The sequence below is a fragment of the Rutilus rutilus genome (assembly GCF_951802725.1).
Source record: "Rutilus rutilus genome assembly, chromosome: 21".
Classification (NCBI taxonomy): domain Eukaryota; kingdom Metazoa; phylum Chordata; class Actinopteri; order Cypriniformes; family Leuciscidae; genus Rutilus; species Rutilus rutilus.
Window position 1 is genome coordinate 35,066,783 of NC_140226.1, and position 27,543 is coordinate 35,094,325.

A 27,543-nucleotide genomic window follows, 5' to 3' on the forward strand; every position below is an offset into this window, starting at 1 on the left:
TTTACTCTGGGGTCGGGGAACAGATCAGAGGAGATCTTCTAGAGATGGGGTTTACTCTGGAGTCGGGGAACAGATCAGAGGAGATCTTCTAGAGATGGGGTTTACTCTGGGGTCGGGGAACAGATCAGAGGAGATCTTCTAGAGATGGGGTTTACTCTGGGGTCGGGGAACAGATCAGAGGAGATCTTCTAGAGATGGGGTTTACTCTGGCGTCGGGGAACAGATCAGAGGAGATCTTCTAGAGATGGGGTTTACTCTGGGGTCGGGGAACAGATCAGAGGAGATCTTCTAGAGATGGGGTTTACTCTGGGGTCGGGGAACAGATCAGAGGAGATCTTCTAGAGATGGGGTTTACTCTTGAGTCGGGGAACAGATCAGAGGAGATCTTCTAGAGATGGGGTTTACTCTGGGGTCGGGGAACAGATCAGAGGAGATCTTCTAGAGATGGGGTTTACTCTGGAGTCGGGGAACAGATCAGAGGAGATCTTCTAGAGATGGGGTTTACTCTGGAGTCGGGGAACAGATCAGAGGAGATCTTCTAGAGATGGGGTTTACTCTTGAGTCGGGGAACAGATCAGAGGAGATCTTCTAGAGATGGGGTTTACTCTGGGGTCGGGGAACAGATCAGAGGAGATCTTCTAGAGATGGGGTTTACTCTGGGGTCGGGGAACAGATCAGAGGAGATCTTCTAGAGATGGGGTTTACTCTGGGGTCGGGGAACAGATCAGAGGAGATCTTCTAGAGATGGGGTTTACTCTGGGGTCGGGGAACAGATCAGAGGAGATCTTCTAGAGATGGGGTTTACTCTGGGGTCGGGGAACAGATCAGAGGAGATCTTCTAGAGATGGGGTTTACTCTGGGGTCGGGGAACAGATCAGAGGAGATCTTCTAGAGATGGGGTTTACTCTGGAGTCGGGGAACAGATCAGAGGAGATCTTCTAGAGATGGGGTTTACTCTGGAGTCGGGGAACAGATCAGAGGAGATCTTCTAGAGATGGGGTTTACTCTGGGGTCGGGGAACAGATCAGAGGAGATCTTCTAGAGATGGGGTTTACTCTGGAGTCGGGGAACAGATCAGAGGAGATCTTCTAGAGATGGGGTTTACTCTTGAGTCGGGGAACAGATCAGAGGAGATCTTCTAGAGATGGGGTTTACTCTGGGGTCGGGGAACAGATCAGAGGAGATCTTCTAGAGATGGGGTTTACTCTGGGGTCGGGGAACAGATCAGAGGAGATCTTCTAGAGATGGGGTTTACTCTTGAGTCGGGGAACAGATCAGAGGAGATCTTCTAGAGATGGGGTTTACTCTGGGGTCGGGGAACAGATCAGAGGAGATCTTCTAGAGATGGGGTTTACACTGGGGTCAGAGAACAGATCAGAGGAGATCTTCTAGAGATGGGGTTTACTCTGGAGTCGGGGAACAGATCAGAGGAGATCTTCTAGAGATGGGGTTTACTCTGGAGTCGGGGAACAGATCAGAGGAGATCTTCTAGAGATGGGGTTTACTCTGGAGTCGGGGAACAGATCAGAGGAGATCTTCTAGAGATGGGGTTTACTCTGGGGTCGGGGAACAGATCAGAGGAGATCTAGAGATGGGGTTTACTCTTGAGTCAGGGAACAGATCAGAGGAGATCTTCTAGAGATGGGGTTTACTCTGGAGTCGGGGAACAGATCAGAGGAGATCTTCTAGAGATGGGGTTTACTCTGGAGTCGGGGAACAGATCAGAGGAGATCTTCTAGAGATGGGGTTTACTCTGGGGTCGGGGAACAGATCAGAGGAGATCTTCTAGAGATGGGGTTTACTCTGGGGTCGGGGAACAGATCAGAGGAGATCTTCTAGAGATGGGGTTTACTCTGGGGTCGGGGAACAGATCAGAGGAGATCTTCTAGAGATGGGGTTTACTCTGGGGTCGGGGAACAGATCAGAGGAGATCTTCTAGAGATGGGGTTTACTCTGGGGTCGGGTAACAGATCAGAGGAGATCTTCTAGAGATGGGGTTTACTCTGGGGTCGGGGAACAGATCAGAGGAGATCTTCTAGAGATGGGGTTTACTCTGGGGTCGGGGAACAGATCAGAGGAGATCTTCTAGAGATGGGGTTTACTCTGGGGTCGGGGAACAGATCAGAGGAGATCTTCTAGAGATGGGGTTTACACTGGGGTCAGAGAACAGATCAGAGGAGATCTTCTAGAGATGGGGTTTACACTGGGGTCAGAGAACAGATCAGAGGAGATCTTCTAGAGATGGGGTTTACTCTGGAGTCGGGGAACAGATCAGAGGAGATCTTCTAGAGATGGGGTTTACTCTGGAGTCGGGGAACAGATCAGAGGAGATCTTCTAGAGATGGGGTTTACTCTGGGGTCGGGGAACAGATCAGAGGAGATCTTCTAGAGATGGGGTTTACTCTTGAGTCGGGGAACAGATCAGAGGAGATCTTCTAGAGATGGGGTTTACTCTGGGGTCGGGGAACAGATCAGAGGAGATCTTCTAGAGATGGGGTTTACTCTGGGGTCGGGGAACAGATCAGAGGAGATCTTCTAGAGATGGGGTTTACTCTGGGGTCGGGGAACAGATCAGAGGAGATCTTCTAGAGATGGGGTTTACTCTGGGGTCGGGGAACAGATCAGAGGAGATCTTCTAGAGATGGGGTTTACTCTGGGGTCGGGGAACAGATCAGAGGAGATCTTCTAGAGATGGGGTTTACTCTGGGGTCGGGGAACAGATCAGAGGAGATCTTCTAGAGATGGGGTTTACTCTGGAGTCGGGGAACAGATCAGAGGAGATCTTCTAGAGATGGGGTTTACTCTGGAGTCGGGGAACAGATCAGAGGAGATCTTCTAGAGATGGGGTTTACTCTTGAGTCGGGGAACAGATCAGAGGAGATCTTCTAGAGATGGGGTTTACTCTGGGGTCGGGGAACAGATCAGAGGAGATCTTCTAGAGATGGGGTTTACTCTGGGGTCGGGGAACAGATCAGAGGAGATCTTCTAGAGATGGGGTTTACTCTGGAGTCGGGGAACAGATCAGAGGAGATCTTCTAGAGATGGGGTTTACTCTGGAGTCGGGGAACAGATCAGAGGAGATCTTCTAGAGATGGGGTTTACTCTTGAGTCAGGGAACAGATCAAAGGAGATCTTCTAGAGATGGGGTTTACTCTGGGGTCGGGGAACAGATCAGAGGAGATCTTCTAGAGATGGGGTTTACTCTGGAGTCGGGGAACAGATCAGAGGAGATCTTCTAGAGATGGGGTTTACTCTGGAGTCGGGGAACAGATCAGAGGAGATCTTCTAGAGATGGGGTTTACTCTGGAGTCGGGGAACAGATCAGAGGAGATCTTCTAGAGATGGGGTTTACTCTTGAGTCGGGGAACAGATCAGAGGAGATCTTCTAGAGATGGGGTTTACTCTGGGGTCGGGGAACAGATCAGAGGAGATCTTCTAGAGATGGGGTTTACTCTGGGGTCGGGGAACAGATCAGAGGAGATCTTCTAGAGATGGGGTTTACTCTTGAGTCGGGGAACAGATCAGAGGAGATCTTCTAGAGATGGGGTTTACTCTGGGGTCGGGGAACAGATCAGAGGAGATCTTCTAGAGATGGGGTTTACTCTGGAGTCGGGGAACAGATCAGAGGAGATCTTCTAGAGATGGGGTTTACTCTGGGGTCGGGGAACAGATCAGAGGAGATCTTCTAGAGATGGGGTTTACTCTGGGGTCGGGGAACAGATCAGAGGAGATCTTCTAGAGATGGGGTTTACTCTGGGGTCGGGGAACAGATCAGAGGAGATCTTCTAGAGATGGGGTTTACTCTGGGGTCGGGGAACAGATCAGAGGAGATCTTCTAGAGATGGGGTTTACTCTGGGGTCGGGGAACAGATCAGAGGAGATCTTCTAGAGATGGGGTTTACTCTGGGGTCGGGGAACAGATCAGAGGAGATCTTCTAGAGATGGGGTTTACTCTGGGGTCGGGGAACAGATCAGAGGAGATCTTCTAGAGATGGGGTTTACTCTGGGGTCGGGGAACAGATCAGAGGAGATCTTCTAGAGATGGGGTTTACTCTGGAGTCGGGGAACAGATCAGAGGAGATCTTCTAGAGATGGGGTTTACTCTGGGGTCGGGGAACAGATCAGAGGAGATCTTCTAGAGATGGGGTTTACTCTGGAGTCGGGGAACAGATCAGAGGAGATCTTCTAGAGATGGGGTTTACTCTGGAGTCGGGGAACAGATCAGAGGAGATCTTCTAGAGATGGGGTTTACTCTTGAGTCAGGGAACAGATCAGAGGAGATCTTCTAGAGATGGGGTTTACTCTGGGGTCGGGGAACAGATCAGAGGAGATCTTCTAGAGATGGGGTTTACTCTGGAGTCGGGGAACAGATCAGAGGAGATCTTCTAGAGATGGGGTTTACTCTGGAGTCAGGGAACAGATCAGAGGAGATCTTCTAGAGATGGGGTTTACTCTGGGGTCGGGGAACAGATCAGAGGAGATCTTCTAGAGATGGGGTTTACTCTGGAGTCGGGGAACAGATCAGAGGAGATCTTCTAGAGATGGGGTTTACTCTGGAGTCGGGGAACAGATCAGAGGAGAAGTCGTGTGGTTTATTCCAGCCTTCAGTTTTTCTTCTGTAACCGTTTACAAAGTCAGTCCTTAACAAAGACAAATAGACAAATCTTCCTGAATGTGTTTCCATATTCATTTATTTAATGTTGAAGTGTGACTGCTGATCCGTGTGTAACACGTGTTCCCTTGAGATTCATGAAGTAAAAACACTGACAGTCATCAATCCATCTCATACTATTTACATTCATAATAATACTGGAGAACAAGAACAAATGATGCAAATGTATCATATATACAGGAATATGTCGATTACAGTCGTGTCAGGAACTAGTCACATGTTTAAGGTGCATTTCAAGATTAAATAACATCTAGAAAATGTTTCTGTGTATGTAAACATGTAGGACCATGTGACCGTTTCTTCAACAATCATCCGATCTGCTGGTCTTCATCTAATCAGCTCTTCTGATCTTAGCATTTAAACATTTACTTTTACAATCAATATGTCAAATGTTGTCACTGTGAAGAGAAACATGAGAGTAATACGCAATATCAGGAAACGTGCCAAACTTGTACAATACAGTTCAGAAGTTTGAGGTCGTGCAAATATTCTTTTTTTTTTTTTTCTGAAAGAGTCTCTTCTGCTCATCAAAGCTGCGTTTATTTGACCAAAAATACAGTAAAAACAGTAAAATATTATTCTAATGTAAATCATCTGTTCTCTATGTGATTGTGAATATATAGTAAAGTGTAATTTATTCCTGTGATCAAAGCTGAATTTTCAGCATCATTACTCCAGTCTTCAGTGTCACATGATCCTTCACAAATCACTCTAATATGATGATTTGATGCTCAAGAAACATTTATGATTATTATCAGTGTTGAACAGTTCAGATTATTGTGGAAACTGTGATGCATTTATTTTTCAGGATTCTTTGATGAATAGAAAGTTCTAAAGAACAGCGTTTATTTGAAATAGAATCTTTTGTAACATTATAAATGTCTTTACTGTCACTTTTGATCAATTTAATGCATCATAATTTAGATTTCAATAATTAAATAATTTAAATATTTGTAAAAAAAATATGCACCCCAAGCTTCTGAACGGTAGTGTACCAACAGTAGGGCAGAGGCATTAAAATTCAATTTTGTACCTTATTTACCTCTCAAAAATTCAGTGTTTTCATCAAAACGACTTTCACTTTTTGACAATTCAGATAAAAATGGAGAGTCATTAAAATTCACCTTATTTACTTGTAATACTAGTCTAAGCAGTGTAAATGTTTTAAGTTCAGAAGCTCCTCTGATCCATCCGTACGTCAGAAGATCCTTCATCAGCGTCAGTAGAGCATGGCGCTCACTACGCCAAAGTCACAGGTTCGATTCCCAGGGAAAGAAGGAACTGATCAAATCTTAAGGCCCGTTCACACCAAGATCGATAACTTACGAACGTCCACACCAATGCATGAGAATGTTCTGTTTATAATAAGTGCGCTGTCGCTTTAAGTGCTCAAGCAACCCTCTGGTGCTCTTCGCGTGGCGGTCAAAAATCACAGATTTTTTTATTTTATTTCAATGAAAGGAATGTACTATTTTAGTTTGATAATGTTTTGCATTTAATATTTTGTATTTTTCAGGGGGTTTTGTGGTACAAAATTATATTTACACTGTATTTATAATCCATTTATTTACTTTTTGAGCATAGACCTGAAAATCTCATTTCCAACTTAAACTGTGGTAAATCTTGAATGCTTTAGAGCAACAGACTGAAGTTTGATCTCTTTTTAAAGTTGACACTTGGCAGATTATGGCTGAAGTGAAAAAAAGGATTAAGTTTATTGGTATGAAAAATGCATTTTTCAACATTTTTGGGGCCGTGGTGTGCCGACTTTTTTTCCCTTTTTTATGAAAATGCACAAAAATACTATTTTAATTTTTTTCAAATTTTTCATTTTAATTATAAATCTAAACAATTTGTGTTCCAAATTTGAGCTTGATATCTCAAAAAATTATCTTTCAGTGAGATGTTGTTCGGCTGCAGTACCAAACGCCTCCACTAGAGGAAATTCGTCTCACATTCATTTCCAATGCGCTCATTTCTGACCGTGAGGAGCACAAGTGGGACTATTTTTTTTCAGGGCCATTTAACCTTTTCAAATCATGTCCATGATTTTCTTACAGCAAATGCCAAAACCGTGACCAAGTTTCGTACCATTCCAATGAATCAAAAAATAAAAATGTAACATTTTTCAGTCAAAAATGACCAAAGAGCACCAGATGCCAGGTTCAGACTACACAATTTTTTTGCCTGTTACAATAGTCACGGTGTCAGATTATGCTTTTTTTTTTCGTCATGAACAAGAACCATTTCAGATCACACTGTTTCCTGACCAATCATTGTTCCTCTGTGTCATTATCGTTATAGTCGTGCTGTGAACGATTTTAAAAACTATTATCTTTATCATAATAGTTATCGTCTTTGGTGTACCTCTGGGAATCCTCGAACCCAATGGAGACTCAGTCATCCCGTTATTTCAGTGGTCCATCAAACAGAGAGAAACGTAAAGATAAGCGAGGTCATTCTCCAGCCTGATTGGCCCTTGTGTTCGCTGACCTGTCCTCTATTGGACAGAAAGTCATTCGGTCACAGGCTGCAGGTCCGGCCTCATGGACTCGCAGTCCTTCACTTCGTCCTCGCGCATGTACATGAGGAAGAGTGTGACGGTGGCGAAGGTGGTGGCGTTCACAGGGAACGCTCTCAGGAGAGTGGAGGTCAGGCCGCGAGTGAACGCCCTCCACCCCTCCCTCCGCCAGCTCTGGCGCACGCAATCCACGATCCCGTCGTACCTGTTGGCTCCACCCATTCCGTCAGCCTGGAGGCGGGACTTAATGACGTCCACAGGATAGGTGGAGAGCCAGGACGCGATTCCCGACATGCCTCCCGCCAGGAGCAGCTTGGGAATGATGTATCCGTCGTCGGGTTCGCAGCGTAGCGATCGCGTTAGCGTGTCGTACGTGAGGAAGTAGATGCCGAAGCCTGGCGTCTCGCGGATCACGGTCGTCACCATTCCTCGGTTGATTCCTCGGATTCCCTCCTTCCGGTAGATTCGGACCAGGCAGTCCAGAGAGTTCTTGTAGAGCCTCCGGGTCGTGTTCTTCTGGCCCGTTCCTTGCGTCTGCATGCGGGTCTTGGCGAGCTCCATCGGGCAGCAGATGATGCACTGGATTAGCCCGGCCGCCGCGCCCGCTAGGAACTGGTGCTGCGGCGTATCCGCACCCAACATGCGCATGGCGTTTCCCTGGACGCCGAACACAATAGCGTTGATGAAGGTCAGGCCCATCATCGGGGAGCCGATGCCTTTATAGAGACCCAACATCTGGAGAAACAGAAAGGGTTAATGAAGAGCGAAGGGTTAATCCCAGCAAGCAATATCCATCATTTCTCCGTCTCGGTTAACTATAGACCCGGTACAGTCCGACTATGAGTAACACACTTCTAGCCAAAATAACCTTGAATTTGGTTACATGTCGTTTTTGTCAAAATAACTTTTTATGATATTTATGATATTCCATCATCTAGGCAAAGTAAACGGTGATTACAAGGTGTTTGGTTACATTTAATTTGGTGTTTCATTTCACTTAATCTAATTGATGACTAGACTAACCTTGGGCTCTGATTTAGACATTTATTAAATTTTCACTGACAGCCCAAACTTGTTTGGACGGATATTTGGACTTGTTTGGTGTTTGGAGGGATATTTAACATTTTTTAAACACAGAATTGCTTGCTGGGATGTCTCCAGAACATGAAACCCTTCGTCTCTCAGGTAAATATAGATGTTCCCTGAGCCAGATTTAGCTCTGCGTCTCGTTCCTGACGGCTCGAGTGACTCCTGGAGCTCAGGTTATTAGAGAACTACAACTACAGACATTTAGCATTCTGAATATCACTGGTAAATGATCTGCAGTTTAAGTCTCTCAGTTCTCCTCTGGCCATTGAGCGAACAGTGTATGATTATAGTTATAGTAGTAATAAATCCCACTCACTGTTTCTTGTCGAATGATGGACTGGAAGCAGTGAATCGTCCCGCGATACAAGGGCTTTTCCACACTCTGAACCTGCAGTCGCACCTGAAACATGCAGCGTTTCTCATCACACTGGAACTAATGCGAGGAATGCTTGACAAACAGCAGAAATCACAGAAGAAGTGAATAAAACTAGATCTGGGTGATGTTTGTCCTGGCTGTGTGTGGATTTACATTCAATGACAGTCCAGTCCAATGAAACAGAAGGATTGACCTGGTCTTTACTTCCGAGGTTAACCCCCGAGCGGCCGGTGTAACAGCCTCGCTCTCATCTACAACAAAGCAATACTTTTGCTGTAAAAGACCCTTCGGCTGTGAGGTTTTGATCAGGTTAAAGGCATCAGGGCGAGACGAGAGAAGAGGCTTTAACGAGTCGTTCACTTCAGAATTAAAATCTCCTGATAATTTACTCTCAACCACGTCATCTAAGATGTTCATGTCTTTCTATCTTCAGTTGAAAAGAAATGAAGGTTTTTGAGGAAAACTTTCCAGGGTTTTTAAATCTTGGATGTTGAAAGGTCAAGCGTGACGTAGGCGTAAGAACAGACCCAGTGTTTACAAAGCGAACGTGCAAAGACTGAGTCAAACGCCATTTACTAAATAAATGAATAAATAAAAGGAAAAACAACGATGTCGGATGATTTTGAAGTTGGAGGAAAATGAGATGAGAGTTTTTCGCCCTACATTTATAAACCGGAACATGCGTGACCTTTCAAAATGATTAGGTAATTTGTCGCATCACAGCGAGTGCAAGACCAGCATTAGTGGTTAAAAGTATATAAATGTTTATTTAGTTGTAAAATGTCGGCTGGTTTGTCTAGATCAGACTCTTATTCCTCGGCTGGATCGAGACTTTGAAGCTGCACTGAAACTCACATCTGGACCTTCGACCCGTTGGACCCCATTGAAGACACTATATGGAGGAACATCCTGGAGTGTTTTCCTCAAAAACCTGCATTTCTTTCCCACTGAAGAAAGAAACACATGAACATCTTGGATGACGAGGAGGAGAGTACATCATCAGGAGACTTTAGTTCTGAAGTGAACGACTCCTTTAAAACACGAGCTCATGTGAGACTCGATCTTGCCCTTTGCCTTCAAGAACAGCAACACTCTCAGTGTTAGTTTTCATTCACAGAAACACACATGCAACGCTAATGACAAAAACATCCTGATTTACTTAATGCAATACACACCTCTGAGTGTGTGTGTTTAATATCCAGTGAGAGTTTGTCATTAATCACTTAGTAGTTTTAGCACAGTAAAGACATGCTTCGTGATGCACTATATCAGATACACATTTACCAGATGCTTTTATCCAAAGAAACTCACATTTGCATTCAAGGTTCCAGCCGACAGGGAACATTCTCTCGCCGTTATGAACAAAAGTTCTTCCAGTAACATTAAAAGGATGTTCGTTCGAAGTTATCTCGTCTTTAATCATTTTCTAAAATGCTTTAGTTGGACATTTTTTAAATGTAACAATACTTGATTCGGAACGTTCAGAGAACATTCAAAAGTAACATTCCAGAATGTTTGAAGAATGATACAATGTAAGTTCCCTCAACGTTCACATAACCAAGAAAAAAACATTTAAAAAACATTTAAAATGGACGTTTTGGACATTCAGAAATAACGTTTTCGTAACTTAATTGGAATGTCAGCAAAACGTTCTTAGAACATATTTTTGTTGAGTCTTAGTTGAGACTGGAACTCTCAAATCTCAAGCTAAAACATTAAAATATTAATATAATTTGTAGTTGAATGTGTTGGAGTGTGTTCAGTGTTCAGTGTTGGAGTGTGTTCAGTGTGTTCAGTGTTCAGTGTTGGAGTGTGTTCAGTGTTCAGTGTTGGAGTGTGTTCAGTGTTCAGTGTTGGAGTGTGTTCAGTGTTCAGTGTTGGAGTGTGTTCAGTGTTCAGTGTTGGAGTGTGTTCAGTGTTCAGTGTTGGAGTGTGTTCAGTGTTGGAGTGTGTTCAGTGTTGGAGTGTGTTCAGTGTTGGAGTGTGTTCAGTGTTGGAGTGTGTTCAGTGTTGGAGCCGGACGTACCTTCACCGTATCGAACGGATGTCCGACCAGAACACCAGCGGCTCCTGCAACATCAGAACATTCAGTCAGAAGCTTCAATCCACAGTGAGTTCTGTGTTCATTGGTATGTGATCAGTTCATGCATTCCCTGGGAATCGAACCCATGATCCGGTGTTGCGAGCGGCGATCTCATGATCTCAAGTCACGTCTCCTTCATTTATACAGCGCTTTAACAATATAGATCACAGCAGCTTTACAGTGATAACAGGAGATTACAGTAACAGAGATTAGGCTTTACAGCAGCTCTAGAATACAGTTATTGTCCAGATAAAGTTAGTTTTGATTGATTCACTTCCGTAAAGAAGAAAAAAGCCCCTGAGTGTGAGCACGTCAGGTCTGGTATATTTGACTGAAACGTGTGATGCAACCGTGTTTGAGCTGCAGTCCTTGACCTGCCAAACCTGCGTCATACGAGCATGAGGCAAGAGCCCAGACCCATGATCATACAGGCAAACCAAACACTATTCACACGCCAGAGATCACTTCACTAGTGTGTGCAGGACACTATAGTCATTTATGTGAGTGAGGAGAGCAGAATAAAGTAAACTGTGACACATTATACCCAATAATTCTTCATACAGAGACTACCAGTGACATTTGGGAGCAAAAATGATTGGGACTCTTTGAGCTGATCATGTTTTGCTGAAGTGTGTTTTCTTTAATTGCTAATGCTCTTTTTACACACAGACTGAACACAATGAAGCATTGCTTGGTGATTGGTTGAGCTAAACTGGTATTATCTAATTGTGTAGTTAAATTTAACAGCTGACAGATATTCAACATAATTCATGTGTGAGACAGTCTAACAGAAGGACGGACAAAACCAGTCAAATATCAACTGAGTTCTGCTCATATTTTATTACCATTTTCTAAACTAAAGTGAATAAACTGATGATGTGAGAAGTGTTGATGGTGTGTGAGTAAGGTTTGGTTTGACTGAACACGTGCTTCACAGGATCAGTCCTGTTTATGAGCTTTACTTCTAACAGAAAGACTGAGTTTGTGAAGGTTTGAGTGTTTCGGACTGAATGAAGAGTCTCACAGAGAGCTACTAAATCACTTTTACAAACATGAACCATCTCTGAACTTCCTTAAGCTGGACTGTGACGCTATTTTCTTCTGGACACAAACTTTGCATTATTGTCCTGTTATCTCAGTAAAGCTGCTCTGAAACAGTCAGTGTTGTATAAAGCGCTGTAGAAATGGAGACTCGACTCTCAGCTTCAGCTTCAGCTCCAGATCACTCTTCAAATCATGTTATTTGACTCATTTCTGTGCTTTCAGTGCCGTGGCATGACTTACCCCCAATGCACCCTGCAGCAAAGTCCATCGCTATTCCTGAGATGAAGAAGAAGAAGAGCCTGTCCTGCTGGTCTCCTGATGGTGTGTGTGTGTGTGTGTGTGTGTGTGTGTGTGTGAGCTCTAGAGCAGCTGCTGTCAGAGGGACACGCTATTTTTACTGAATGAAGTTGATATGAAGGGGAAAGTCCATCTGTGACCAATAGAAGCTCAAGGATGAAGAAACACCCCCATCATCATCATCATCATCATCATCATCATATCTGTGCTTACAGACACTAATCAACTCATAATGAGCCGCATCTGATTAACGGTGCAGCAGAACTTCAGTTATTATCCTTCACTAGAACCATAGAAAACCTGTTACTTAAAATATCGATAACACTTTACAATAAGGTTTAGCATTAGCTAATGTATTAACTAACATGAACTAACGTATTAGTAAATGTTGAAATTAATATTAACTACGATTAATAAATGCTGTAGAAGTATTGCTCATTCTTAGTTCATGTTAACTAATAAATCTTACTGTAAAGTGTTACCAAATACAATCAAACGTATTATGTTTCAGCTATTGCCAAGGCAACTCATTAAATACTAAAATAACTAAAACTTAAATAATAATTAATAAAAAGTATAGGAAATGTGGCAACAACAAAAACCTATTTTTATTTAAATTTCAAATACTAAATATTTTGGCATGAAAATAGCCGTGACGTGTCCTTAAAATATAAACAATTTGTAGAAATAAAGTTGATCTGCGAGTTTGCGCGCTGAAGTGTTCAGATCTGCACATCTGTGAAACTCGCGACTGTAACTTTAATTCTTCCTCCTCCTCCTCGTCAGTGACAGTGACATGATGAAGAGCAGCGCCACACAGCGGACACACACTGCAGGAACACACACACCGATCTGACACTCGCCGGCTCTATGTTTCATACAGATGATATTTATATTTTCCGCGACTGTAAATCATAGAGATCATCAGAAACATCAGCGCGCGCTCGTGACTGTGAACGAGTGTGTTCTGAAGGACACGGTGACCTTCGGTTTCACGTTCCTCAATGACAAAAGCGACACACACACACACACACACACACACCCGTATACGACACATGACACGCGCTTCTCCATCGTTGTTGTTCATCATCATCATCATCATCACGATGAAGACGTTTCTCCGCTGATCGAACCGGATGATTCCGATGCTTGTGTTTGATCGGTTCCGATAGATTCGGTTCTTCTGGTTCGGTTCCTCTGATCGGTTCTTCTGGTTCAGTTCCTCTGATCGGTTCTTCTGGTTCAGTTCCTCTGATCGGTTCTTCTGGTTCAGTTCCTCTGATCGGTTCTTCTGGTTCGGTTCCTCTGATCAGTTCTTCTGGTTCGGTTCCTCTGATTAGTTCTTCTGGTTCGGTTCCTCTGATCGGTTCCTCTGGTTCGGATCGCGATGCATCTCGCGGATTTCATCGCCGGTTCTGTCGGAGGTTCGTGTGTGTGTGTCTCAGTGTGTGAATCATGTGACATTAATCATTCTCCATGGAAAGTTTCATATACACAAAGCTAAAGTATTTCATTCTGAATATCTCATTCATTGCTTTACTTTGTATGATACAATAAAATATGTAAATTGTTCAAGATAAAAGAATGTCTTCTGACAACGTGTGTACACGGAAATAGAAAGATCAGTTATATGTATCTTTCACTCGTGTTTGATGTTAAATCTGCTCTTTTAAAGTTCTAGACATATATATGCAATTTAGTGCATCTTAAATAGATTCATGAAGAATCATATTCATAAATGTGTCTTGTAGTTTTGAGTGTGTGATGTGTGTGTTCAGGAGCGTTTGGAGTGGCGGTGGGGTATCCGCTGGACACCGTGAAGGTAAAACCCTTCATCATCATCATCATCATCATCATCATCCTCAGCTGATCATACAGTCTCCAGGTGTGTGTGTGTGTGTGTGTGTGTGTCTAACGGCTGCTGATGTTGCAGGTGAGACTCCAGACGCAGACTCATTATTCCGGCGTTTGGGAATGTGTGAGAAGAACCTGCAGAACTGAAGGCGTGAGTATCAGAAACACTTAAAGTCATCATGAAGGTGAAGTAGCGCTGGTCTTCTCTCCTCTATTGTGTCGTATATCCGAGAGAAACGCTTCAGGAACAAGAACACATGTGGGCGGGGCTTGATTGTGTCTGTGGGGAATTGATGGAATGATTGTGGTTTGCTATTGGCTGTTCTCCTGTGAGTGACAGGTTGCCCCGCCCACATCATCAGAGATAGATGTTATTCTGCTTCAGGATTATGAACACTGGTGTGTTTCAGGTCGCTGGTTTCTACCGAGGGATGTCGATGCCGCTGACCACCGTCTCCATCAGCTCGTCTCTGGTGTTCGGCACGTACAGGAACGTTCTGCATTCCCTGCATCAGATGCGGCACAGAAGCGCAGTGGATCCGCATCATAAAGCTGATATATTTCTGTCTGGGTTCAGCGGAGGCGTCGCTCAGGTGCGCTTCATCACTTCACACACATAGACTGTATGAAACACTGGGCGTAGTGTGCGTGACGTCACCCGTAGTGTTCCTGAAGAGTGTTTCTGAAGCCTAAAGTGGGCGGAGCCGGCCGTCGCCATCTTGGCAGCGTCACTCCCGGATAAACGTAAATGTGCAGCGAGGCGGATTAGCTGAGGTGACGCTAACAGACAGCAGACAAACGGCTAGTAGTGACATCAGCAGCCATCCACCTGTCACTCAAGTGGCCACGCCCTTAATTATGCAGAACTTTAAGGCTTAATATAATTTATACGGATGAGTCATAAAATAATTAACCCTCCTCACAGTCGTCATGAAGGGCAACATTAGCTATAGAGACCAAAGCCACTTTTTGACTGTAAACATGTTTATTTCTGCTGTAAAGTTGAGCATTTTAACATGGAGGTCTATGGGACTGAGTCTCTTCTGCAGCCGGCCTCTAGTGGCCAGTGGATGAACTGCAGTTTAACTCTCTTCAGTGTTGAGAGAGAGAGACCGGAAGGTTGTGTGTCACTGTGTTAGGGGTGTCACAATATATCGCAATACAAAAATGCAACAATATGTATCGTGTATAGTTCACGAATATCTTTATTCTGGAGTCTCTATTGTCCTGTGCTTTGGGTTTCCAGCACTATTCATTCATTCACACAATATAGAACAAAATCTAGCATTTTAATCAACAGTAAATTTTTTGTTAACCCTTTATCACATGTCTTGGAGTATGGCAGTAATATGTTATGGTGAGTTCAGGATCGAACCGTGACGTGAGGGAATCGTTACACCGCTAGTGTGTGTTAACCTGCGCTTGTGTGTGTTCAGGTGTTGGTGATGTCTCCCGCAGACATGGTGAAGGTCCGTCTGCAGTGTCAGGCTGAAGGCCGTCGATACAGTGGGCCGCTGCACTGCCTGCTCAGAATCGCCCGGGACGAGGGCCCGCTGGGTCTTTATAAGGGTTCTGCTGCTCTAGCGCTGCGAGACGGACCCTCGTTCGCCACTTACTTCCTCACTTACAACACCATCTGTGAGGCTCTGTCTGCAGAGAACAAGCAGCCGGGTAAGAGCATCCGAACACCGACACATCATGAAAATCTGACTTTATCCGTGTGTCAGTGCTATAATCGGGTGCTTCTACCAACACAGAAAACATGAAAGTGAAACCCAGTAACTTTGTTTGATAAGTCTTTCTCTGACATTCAGAAACGTGTAAAAGTGAAACTCTTCCTGTTCAATGTGACGCCACATTCCTTAACAGCTCATTATGAGACACTGTTTCAGATTTATGAGGAAAATAACAAACGAAGTGGACTGATTTTTACCACAATGGTTGTGTACACACTGCCGACACACAAACATGTTCAAAAACAATATAAAAGTGAATTTTGCATAATAGGTTCCCTTTAAAAAAGCGAGACCTTCCCCGTCCTCCTAACCCTGTCTATGAAAGCCTGTAGATGATGTTTATTCAAATCTTGTACCTTAGAGGGCTTTGCTTCATTTATAAAACCTTTCAGGGTTTCCATCAGGTGATCATTTTATGGATTTAGTCTTAATCGATTAATTTAGATCTAATTCATTTTTAATTTGAATAGAATTTTATGAATTAAGCCGCTCGTAATGATACTTTATCACTAGAAAGAATTGAAAAACCCCATTAAACATGAGAGCATTATGCAGTAATTGAAGACATTTCTCCTTATATGGAACTTGTTTGGTATAAGCTTGAGTGAAGAGCCCTAGAGTTGTGTTTGGTCAGAGTTCTGGTGAGTTCTGGTGTGTTCTCAGGCTGGCCGGTGGTCCTCCTGGCCGGTGGTGTGTCGGGGATGTGTGGTTGGGCCGTCGGGACGCCGATGGACGTGATCAAGGCCCGTCTGCAGGTGTCGGGTGTGAGCGGCCGGCGCTACAGAGGATTCTTCCACTGCGTCACACACAGCGTGAGGACCGAAGGCATAGCCGTCCTGTTCAGAGGCCTGACGCTGAACTGCATCCGTGCCTTCCCCGTCAACATGTCCGTCTTCGCCACGTACGAACTGGTGGTTCGCTTTCTGCGTCCAGCGTCCTGAAGATCAGGCTCACTTCTTCTCTTTGCACAAGTTTTGGATCCTGCACAATGTTTAATATCGTGTGTGTGTGTTCATGAATGTGTATCAGTTGCATTAATGTGTATTTGAGTGTGTTTTGCAGTGTCTACCTCAGATGCTGAAGAGCATCATCACTGTCGAACTACTGTCCTCTCTGTGACCTCAGTCATGTGTAAACACACACGAGCTGTTAGCTGTGTCTCCATCTAACGCTGGGAATCTAAACTGGAACATGGCATAAAACATTTCTGTATAACGCAGCGTTTCCATCTCATGTGTTCAAGAGAACAATCATCTCTTCCTGGGGAAATATCAGTAATAAAAGTGTAAGTTTCTGCAATCGGCTGTTTCTCCTCCGTCATGAACGAGTGTGTCTCGAGCGTCAGGCGAAACACAGTAAACGCCGTCGTGTTCTCTAGCGTTCGGATGCTGGTGTTCGGGAACACACTCGTGTGTGTGAGACGCTTCTGGAAGGAATTACACACACTTTCAGAAACACCAAACCAACATTAGAGATGCTGCGACGCCATTGGTCCACTGCTCACTCCAGTTATCCAATCACAGCTGACGCTGAGTCACATGAGGTTTGAGGGATTTATTCAGTAAATGTGTTAATATCGTAGTTTATACACGTTTTATTATCAGATAAAAATTTATTTAAGCACATTTTTATAATTTATGCTAATTTTGTCATTTCCATCCAGCGTTTCTTTTTATGCGATATCCGTAAACAGAGCTAGTGTTGGTCAGGTTTAACCCTTTAATCTCAGCTGTATCTGAGCGTGTCGAGCTCGTATCAGGGATACACACGTCACTCACAGCATCAGCGTGGCTCTGTTTATTCAGCACAGGTTTATCAGACACGAGCAGAAGACAGTGAGAGTCCGTTCCTCTGCAGGAGGACGCGTGTGGGGTCTAGCAGCTGAAGTGTAGTTTGCGCGGGGTCATGAACTGTCGCACGGTCTCGTCGGTCACTAGCTTCCGTCTCTCCTGATGCGCTGCGATCATGGGCTGAAGCGTCTCGATCAAACACTTCTTCAGCTCGCCGGTGAGCAGCGCACCGCTCCTGTAGTCCTGAAACACAAGCGGATCCTTTACCCATCATGCTTTCAGTTTCAGAGTTAGTCAAACCAACATTCACTCACACACCTTCAACACTTCACAAATGGTGATAAAATATGAGCAGTTGATATTTGACTGGTTTTGTCCGTCCTTCTGTTAGACTGTCTCACACATGAATTATGTTGAATATCTGTCAGCTGTTAAATTTAACTACACAATTAGATAATACCAGTTTAGCTCAACCAATCACCAAGCAATGCTTCATTGTGCTCAGTCTGTGTGTAAAAAGAGCATTAGCAATTAAAGACAACACACTTCAGCAAAACATGATCAGCTCAAAGTGTCCCAATCATTTCACATAAATGACTATAGTGTCCTGCACACACTAGTGAAGTGATCTCTGGCGTGTGAATAGTGCTTGGTTTGCCTGTATGATGACGTCATCAGTGTTCGCTCTCACCTGTCGGATCTTCTCCAGCTGTTCGTCGTCTTCCAGGAAGAACGTCAGATACATGAAGGAAACGTCCACATCGGGATTCCCACCGAGCTTCCGGTGTTCCTCGACCGTGTCCTTCCCGCCGGAGAACGCGTGTTTGTTGACCTGCAGTGAGAAGAGCTCGTGTGTGTAGTGTGTCCTTCACCTCTGTACTGATAACACCTGCTCTAAATGATTCCAGGTCACATGGATCCGCGGAAACAACAAAAATTCTGTATTATGAATTTTTAAGGCCAGACAAGTCATTTGTCGATGTCAGTTTGTAAAGAAAGACACACGCCTGCACACATATATTCACACACTCATATCTATAGACTAAACATGTGATGCGCATGCGCACGCCGTCAGAGTTTACACAGAGATGATGACGTTTTCAAAAATGTTCAAAACTTGCACCTTTGAACCTGTTTCAAGGTTTGCGTTCTCGAGCTCCAGACACTGTTGTGTGAAAGAGCGGCCGGAACACGTTAGGGTTTTCTGTCGTTAATCACTAATGATCTTTACAACGGAAGTGAATCAATCAAAACTAACTTTATCTGGACAATAACTGTATTCTAGAGCTGCTGTAAAGCCTAATCTCTGTTACTGTAATCTCCTGTTATCACTGTAAAGCTGCTGTGATCTGTATTGTGAAAGCGCTGTATAAATGGAGACTTGACTTGAAGGCTAGTTCAGTCGTGGTGAGAGAGAACGGCACCTTGTTCTTGATCTGTTTGGCTGTGTCCGTGAGGAAGATGGAGGAGTTGGCGTCGCTAGCGCTCATCTTGGTCTGCGCGCCCTGAAGCGCCGGGAAGAACGTGGAGTGAAGCAGAGCCGGCTTCAGATAGCCGATCCGCGGAGCCACGTCTCGCGTCATCCGGAAATACGGATCCTGAGGAACAGACCATCATGTGACGTTCAGCAGCAGCACTTCACACCATTAGAACGCTTATTAGTACATTTAACGGGAACACTTTACAATAAGGCTCAACATTAGCTAATGTATTAACTAGCATGAACTAACAATGAGCAATAGATTTGTTACTGTGTTTATTAATCTTTGTTAATGTTAGTTAATAAAAATATTGCTATTCATTGTTCACAGTGCATTAACTAATGTTAACAAATACAATCTTTGATTTTAATAACGTATTAGTAAATGTTTAAATATAATTTATGATTAATAAATGCTGTAGAAGTATTGTTCATTCTTAGTTCATGTTAATTAAGGTAGTTAACTGACGATAACTAAAGAACCTTATTGTAAAGTGTTACCGATTTAACAGATGAAAACATTTGCAGTTGGTTTGTTAAAGCTTTCATTAAGTTATTCTTCATGTTTTGACCAGCAGGTGGCGCTGGCCTGTGGCGTTTCCAAAGCTAGTCAATCGTTTTATTTTGGTTCAGTTGATTCAGAGAGTGGAAAAGCGTGTGAACGTGTATTTGAACGTCTCACCTGATCGATGGCACACGGAATGAGACACTGAACGTCGTTCCTGTCACCGAAGATCTGCGGGAAAGAGTTGCTGAAGGACGGAGCCGCTTGAATGGCCGGGAAACTGATTTTACCTGCAAACACACGCGATTAAACGCGACTGACAAACACTGGGACGAAAACTGGATCAAACACTTCAGAAGAAGAAGATCTGCTCACCGATACAGTCACTGTCTGTGAACCCGAAGATGCCTTTGACCTGGTTAAACGTCACGTGCTTCTGGACCTTCACCACGTTTCTGTAGAACGAAGGACTCGCCCTGCTCAAACAAGTCAAATCATCAGGTTAATGTTTATAATATCTTCATTTATCAGATTAGAGCTGTGTGTTACTGCTATATAATGATAATAGCAGTTATATCCATATACAGATGAGATGCGGTTATATAATGATAATTAATAATAGCAGTTATATCCATATACAGATGAGATGCGGTTATATAATGATAATAATAGTGGTTATATCCATACGCAGACGAGATGCGGTTATATAATGATAATAACCGCATTTATATCCATACGCAGATGAGATGCAGTTATATAATGATAATAATAGCGGTTATATCCATATACAGATGAGATGCGGTTATATAATGATAATAACCGCATTTATATCCATACGCAGATGAGATGCAGTTATATAATGATAATAATAGCGGTTATATCCATACGCAGACGAGATGCGGTTATATAATGATAATAACCGCATTTATATCCATACGCAGATGAGATGCAGTTATATAATGATAATAATAGCGGTTATATCCATACGCAGACGAGATGCGGTTATATAATGATAATAACCGCATTTATATCCATACGCAGATGAGATGCAGTTATATAATGATAATAATAGCGGTTATATCCATATGCAGATGAGATGCGGTTATATAATGATAATAACCGCACTTATATCCATACGCAGATGAGATGCAGTTATATAATGATAATAATAGCGGTTATATCCATACGCAGACGAGATGCGGTTATATAATGATAATAATAGCGGTTATATCCATATACAGATGAGATGCGGTTATATAATGATAATAATAGCGGTTATATCCATATACAGATGAGATGCGGTTATATAATGATAATAATAGCGGTTATATCCATATACAGATGAGATGCGGTTATATAATGATAATAATAGCGGTTATATCCATATGCAGATGAGATGCGGTTATATAATGATAATAATAGCGGTTATATCCATATACAGATGAGATGCGGTTATATAATGATAATAATAGCGGTTATATCCATATACAGATGAGATGCGGTTATATAATGATAATAATAGTGGTTATATCCATACGCAGACGAGATGCGGTTATATAATGATAATAACCGCATTTATATCCATACGCAGATGAGATGCAGTTATATAATGATAATAATAGCGGTTATATCCATATACAGATGAGATGCGGTTATATAATGATAATAACCGCATTTATATCCATACGCAGATGAGATGCAGTTATATAATGATAATAATAGCGGTTATATCCATACGCAGACGAGATGCGGTTATATAATGATAATAACCGCATTTATATCCATACGCAGATGAGATGCAGTTATATAATGATAATAATAGCGGTTATATCCATACGCAGACGAGATGCGGTTATATAATGATAATAACCGCATTTATATCCATACGCAGATGAGATGCAGTTATATAATGATAATAATAGCGGTTATATCCATATGCAGATGAGATGCGGTTATATAATGATAATAACCGCACTTATATCCATACGCAGATGAGATGCAGTTATATAATGATAATAATAGCGGTTATATCCATACGCAGACGAGATGCGGTTATATAATGATAATAATAGCGGTTATATCCATATACAGATGAGATGCGGTTATATAATGATAATAATAGCAGTTATATCCATATACAGATGAGATGCGGTTATATAATGATAATAATAGCGGTTATATCCATATACAGATGAGATGCGGTTATATAATGATAATAATAGCGGTTATATCCATATACAGATGAGATGCGGTTATATAATGATAATAATAGCGGTTATATCCATATGCAGATGAGATGCGGTTATATAATGATAATAATAGCGGTTATATCCATATACAGATGAGATGCGGTTATATAATGATAATAATAGTGGTTATATCCATATGCAGATGAGATGCGGTTATATAATGATAATAATAGCGGTTATATCCATATGCAGATGAGATGCGGTTATATAATGATAATAATAGCGGTTATATCCATATGCAGATGAGATGCGGTTATATAATGATAATAATAGTGGTTATATCCATATGCAGATGAGATGCGGTTATATAATGATAATAATAGCACTTATAGCCATACGCAGATGAGATGCGGTTATATAATGATAATAATAGTGGTTATATCCATATACAGATGAGATGCGGTTATATAATGATAATAATAGTGGTTATATCCATATACAGATGAGATGCTGTTATATAATGATAATAATAGCGGTTATATCCATATACAGATGAGATGCTGTTATATAATGATAATAATAGCGGTTATATCCATATACAGATGAGATGCTGTTATATAATGATAATAATAGTGGTTATATCCATATGCAGATGAGATGCTGTTATATAATGATAATAATAGCGGTTATATCCATATACAGATGAGATGCTGTTATATAATGATAATAATAGTGGTTATATCCATATGCAGATGAGATGCTGTTATATAATGATAATAATAGTGGTTATATCCATATACAGATGAGATGCTGTTATATAATGATAATAATAGTGGTTATATCCATATGCAGATGAGATGCTGTTATATAATGATAATAATAGCGGTTATATCCATATACAGATGAGATGCGGTTATATAATGATAATAGCGGTTATATCCATATGCAGATGAGATGCGGTTATATAATGATAATAATAGTGGTTATATCCATATGCAGATGAGATGCGGTTATATAATGATAATAATAGCAGTTATATCCATACGCAGATGAGATGCGGTTATATAATGATAATAATAGTGGTTATATCCATATGCAGATGAGATGCGGTTATATAATGATAATAATAGCACTTATAGCCATACGCAGATGAGATGTGATTTTATAATGATAATAATAGCGGTTATATCCATACGCAGATGAGATGCGGTTATATAATGATAATAATAGCACTTATAGCCATACGCAGATGAGATGCGGTTATATAATGATAATAATAGTGGTTATATCCATATGCAGATGAGATGCGGTTATATAATGATAATAATAGCAGTTATATCCATATACAGATGAGATGCAGTTATATAATGATAATAATAGTGGTTATATCCATATGCAGATGAGATGCGGTTATATAATGATAATAATAGCAGTTATATCCATACGCAGATGAGATGCGGTTATATAATGATAATAATAGCAGTTATATCCATACGCAGATGAGATGCGGTTATATAATGATAATAACCGCACTTATATCCATACGCAGATGAGATGCGGTTATATAATGATAATAATAGCAGTTATATCCATACGCAGATGAGATGCGGTTATATAATGATAATAACCGCATTTATATCCATACGCAGATGAGATGCGGTTATATAATGATAATAATAGCAGTTATATCCATATGCAGATGAGATGCAGTTATATAATGATAATAATAGCGGTTATATCCATACGCAGATGAGATGCAGTTATATAATGATAATAATAGCAGTTATATCCATATGCAGATGAGATGCGGTTATATAATGATAATAATAGCAGTTATATCCATACGCAGATGAGATGCGGTTATATAATGATAATAATAGTGGTTATATCCATATGCAGATGAGATGCGGTTATATAATGATAATAATAGCAGTTATATCCATATGCAGATGAGATGCGGTTATATAATGATAATAATAGCAGTTATATCCATACGCAGATGAGATGCGGTTATATAATGATAATAATAGTGGTTATATCCATATGCAGATGAGATGCGGTTATATAATGATAATAATAGCAGTTATATCCATACGCAGATGAGATGCGGTTATATAATGATAATAATAGTGGTTATATCCATACGCAGATGAGATGCGGTTATATAATGATAATAATAGCAGTTATATCCATACGCAGATGAGATGCAGTTATATAATGATAATAATAGCAGTTATATCCATATGCAGATGAGATGCGGTTATATAATGATAATAATAGCAGTTATATCCATACGCAGATGAGATGCAGTTATATAATGATAATAATAGCAGTTATATCCATACGCAGATGAGATGCGGTTATATAATGATAATAATAGTGGTTATATCCATACGCAGATGAGATGCGGTTATATAATGATAATAATAGCAGTTATATCCATATGCAGATGAGATGCGGTTATATAATGATAATAATAGCAGTTATATCCATACGCAGATGAGATGCGGTTATATAATGATAATAATAGTGGTTATATCCATACGCAGATGAGATGCGGTTATATAATGATAATAATAGCAGTTATATCCATACGCAGATGAGATGCAGTTATATAATGATAATAATAGCAGTTATATCCATATGCAGATGAGATGCGGTTATATAATGATAATAATAGCGGTTATATCCATATACAGATGAGATGCGGTTATATAATGATAATAATAGCGGTTATATCCATACGCAGATGAGATGCAGTTATATAATGATAATAATAGCAGTTATATCCATACGTAGATGAGATGCAGTTATATAATGATAATAATAGCAGTTATATCCATACGCAGATGAGATGCAGTTATATAATGATAATAATAGCAGTTATATCCATACGCAGATGAGATGCAGTTATATAATGATAATAATAGCAGTTATATCCATACGCAGATGAGATGCAGTTATATAATGATAATAATAGCAGTTATATCCATACGCAGATGAGATGCAGTTATATAATGATAATAATAGCAGTTATATCCATACGCAGATGAGATGCAGTTATATAATGATAATAATAGCAGTTATATCCATACGCAGATGAGATGCAGTTATATAATGATAATAATAGCAGTTATATCCATACGCAGATGAGATGCAGTTATATAATGATAATAATAGCAGTTATATCCATACGCAGATGAGATGCAGTTATATAATGATAATAATAGCAGTTATATCCATACGCAGATGAGATGCGGTTATATAATGATAATAATAGCGGTTATATCCATACGCAGATGAGATGCGGTTATATAATGATAATAATAGCGGTTATATCCATATGCAGATGAGATGCAGTTATATAATGATAATAATAGCAGTTATATCCATACGCAGATGAGATGCGGTTATATAATGATAATAATAGCAGTTATATCCATACGCAGATGAGATGCAGTTATATAATGATAATAATAGCAGTTATATCCATACGCAGATGAGATGCAGTTATATAATGATAATAATAGCAGTTATATCCATACGCAGATGAGATGCAGTTATATAATGATAATAATAGCAGTTATATCCATACGCAGATGAGATGCGGTTATATAATGATAATAATAGCGGTTATATCCATACGCAGATGAGATGCGGTTATATAATGATAATAATAGCGGTTATATCCATATGCAGATGAGATGCAGTTATATAATGATAATAATAGCAGTTATATCCATACGCAGATGAGATGCAGTTATATAATGATAATAATAGCAGTTATATCCATACGCAGATGAGATGCAGTTATATAATGATAATAATAGCAGTTATATCCATACGCAGATGAGATGCGGTTATATAATGATAATAATAGCGGTTATATCCATATGCAGATGAGATGCAGTTATATAATGATAATAATAGCAGTTATATCCATATGCAGATGAGATGCAGTTATATAATGATAATAATAGCAGTTATATCCATACGCAGATGAGATGCGGTTATATAATGATAATAATAGCGGTTATATCCATATGCAGATGAGATGCGGTTATATAATGATAATAATAGCAGTTATATCCATACGCAGATGAGATGCGGTTATATAATGATAATAATAGCGGTTATATCCATACGCAGATGAGATGCGGTTATATAATGATAATAATAGCGGTTATATCCATATGCAGATGAGATGCAGTTATATAATGATAATAATAGCAGTTATATCCATACGCAGATGAGATGCGGTTATATAATGATAATAATAGCAGTTATATCCATACGCAGATGAGATGCAGTTATATAATGATAATAATAGCAGTTATATCCATACGCAGATGAGATGCAGTTATATAATGATAATAATAGCAGTTATATCCATACGCAGATGAGATGCAGTTATATAATGATAATAATAGCAGTTATATCCATACGCAGATGAGATGCGGTTATATAATGATAATAATAGCGGTTATATCCATACGCAGATGAGATGCGGTTATATAATGATAATAATAGCGGTTATATCCATATGCAGATGAGATGCAGTTATATAATGATAATAATAGCAGTTATATCCATACGCAGATGAGATGCGGTTATATAATGATAATAATAGCAGTTATATCCATACGCAGATGAGATGCAGTTATATAATGATAATAATAGCAGTTATATCCATACGCAGATGAGATGCAGTTATATAATGATAATAATAGCAGTTATATCCATACGCAGATGAGATGCGGTTATATAATGATAATAATAGCAGTTATATCCATACGCAGATGAGATGCGGTTATATAATGATAATAGCGGTTATATCCATATACAGATGAGATGCGGTTATATAATGATAATAATAGCAGTTATATCCATATGCAGATGAGATGCGGTTATATAATGATAATAATAGCGGTTATATCCATACGCAGATGAGATGCGGTTATATAATGATAATAATAGCGGTTATATCCATACGCAGATGAGATGCGGTTATATAATGATAATAATAGCAGTTATATCCATATGCAGATGAGATGCGGTTATATAATGATAATAATAGCAGTTATATCCATATGCAGATGAGATGCAGTTATATAATGATAATAATAGCAGTTATATCCATACGCAGATGAGATGCAGTTATATAATGATAATAATAGCAGTTATATCCATACGCAGATGAGATGCAGTTATATAATGATAATAATAGCAGTTATATCCATACGCAGATGAGATGCAGTTATATAATGATAATAATAGCAGTTATATCCATACGCAGATGAGATGCAGTTATATAATGATAATAATAGCAGTTATATCCATACGCAGATGAGATGCAGTTATATAATGATAATAATAGCAGTTATATCCATACGCAGATGAGATGCAGTTATATAATGATAATAATAGCAGTTATATCCATACGCAGATGAGATGCGGTTATATAATGATAATAATAGCGGTTATATCCATACGCAGATGAGATGCGGTTATATAATGATAATAATAGCGGTTATATCCATACGCAGATGAGATGCGGTTATATAATGATAATAGCGGTTATATCCATATACAGATGAGATGCGGTTATATAATGATAATAATAGCAGTTATATCCATATGCAGATGAGATGCGGTTATATAATGATAATAATAGCGGTTATATCCATACGCAGATGAGATGCGGTTATATAATGATAATAATAGCGGTTATATCCATACGCAGATGAGATGCGGTTATATAATGATAATAATAGCAGTTATATCCATATGCAGATGAGATGCGGTTATATAATGATAATAATAGCAGTTATATCCATATGCAGATGAGATGCAGTTATATAATGATAATAATAGCAGTTATATCCATATGCAGATGAGATGTGGTTA

General features: G+C 40.5%; 3 protein-coding genes across 5 annotated transcripts in view; 1 reads left to right on the forward strand and 2 right to left on the reverse strand.

Annotated features, from left to right (window-relative positions):
* Positions 1–5,865: 5,865 nt before the first annotated feature.
* Positions 5,866–12,245, reverse strand: slc25a29l (solute carrier family 25 member 29-like). Of its 3 annotated transcripts, XM_084392589.1 has the most exons (5): positions 12,026–12,245; positions 10,685–10,728; positions 8,812–8,909; positions 8,599–8,682; positions 6,902–7,928 (listed from the first exon to the last, which is right to left on the reverse strand). In XM_084392589.1, exon 5 carries the CDS (start codon positions 7,926–7,928, stop codon positions 7,188–7,190), a length of 741 nt encoding a protein of 246 aa, XP_084248715.1. In that variant the 5' UTR covers positions 8,599–8,682; positions 8,812–8,909; positions 10,685–10,728; positions 12,026–12,245; the 3' UTR covers positions 6,902–7,187. The 3 variants fall into 3 exon arrangements, with proteins under 3 accessions (XP_084248714.1, XP_084248715.1, XP_084248716.1); XM_084392588.1 differs by lacking the exon at positions 8,812–8,909 and having other exon boundaries at positions 5,866–7,928; positions 12,026–12,157; XM_084392590.1 differs by lacking the exons at positions 10,685–10,728; positions 12,026–12,245 and having other exon boundaries at positions 6,908–7,928; positions 8,812–9,060.
* A 633-nt stretch (positions 12,246–12,878) lies between these two features.
* On the forward strand, positions 12,879–17,218 carry slc25a47b (solute carrier family 25 member 47b). Its single transcript, XM_084392592.1, has 6 exons — positions 12,879–13,506; positions 13,861–13,904; positions 14,016–14,087; positions 14,347–14,529; positions 15,373–15,607; positions 16,336–17,218. The coding sequence occupies exons 1-6, from the start codon at positions 13,470–13,472 to the stop codon at positions 16,611–16,613; spliced, it is 849 nt and encodes a 282-aa protein (XP_084248718.1). The 5' UTR covers positions 12,879–13,469; the 3' UTR covers positions 16,614–17,218.
* Positions 17,219–17,546: 328 nt separating this feature from the next.
* Positions 17,547–27,543, reverse strand: part of wars1 (tryptophanyl-tRNA synthetase 1) — a gene marked incomplete at its 3' end in the record, with an annotated part of 15,315 nt that continues 5,318 nt past the window's right edge. The window contains exons 7-11 of the mRNA XM_084392591.1: positions 19,823–19,923; positions 19,625–19,737; positions 18,887–19,060; positions 18,154–18,294; positions 17,547–17,705 (exon numbers count right to left, since the gene is read on the reverse strand). Of these exons, the coding sequence (XP_084248717.1) occupies positions 17,547–17,705; positions 18,154–18,294; positions 18,887–19,060; positions 19,625–19,737; positions 19,823–19,923 (688 nt within the window). The remainder of the gene's footprint in view (positions 17,706–18,153; positions 18,295–18,886; positions 19,061–19,624; positions 19,738–19,822; positions 19,924–27,543) is intronic.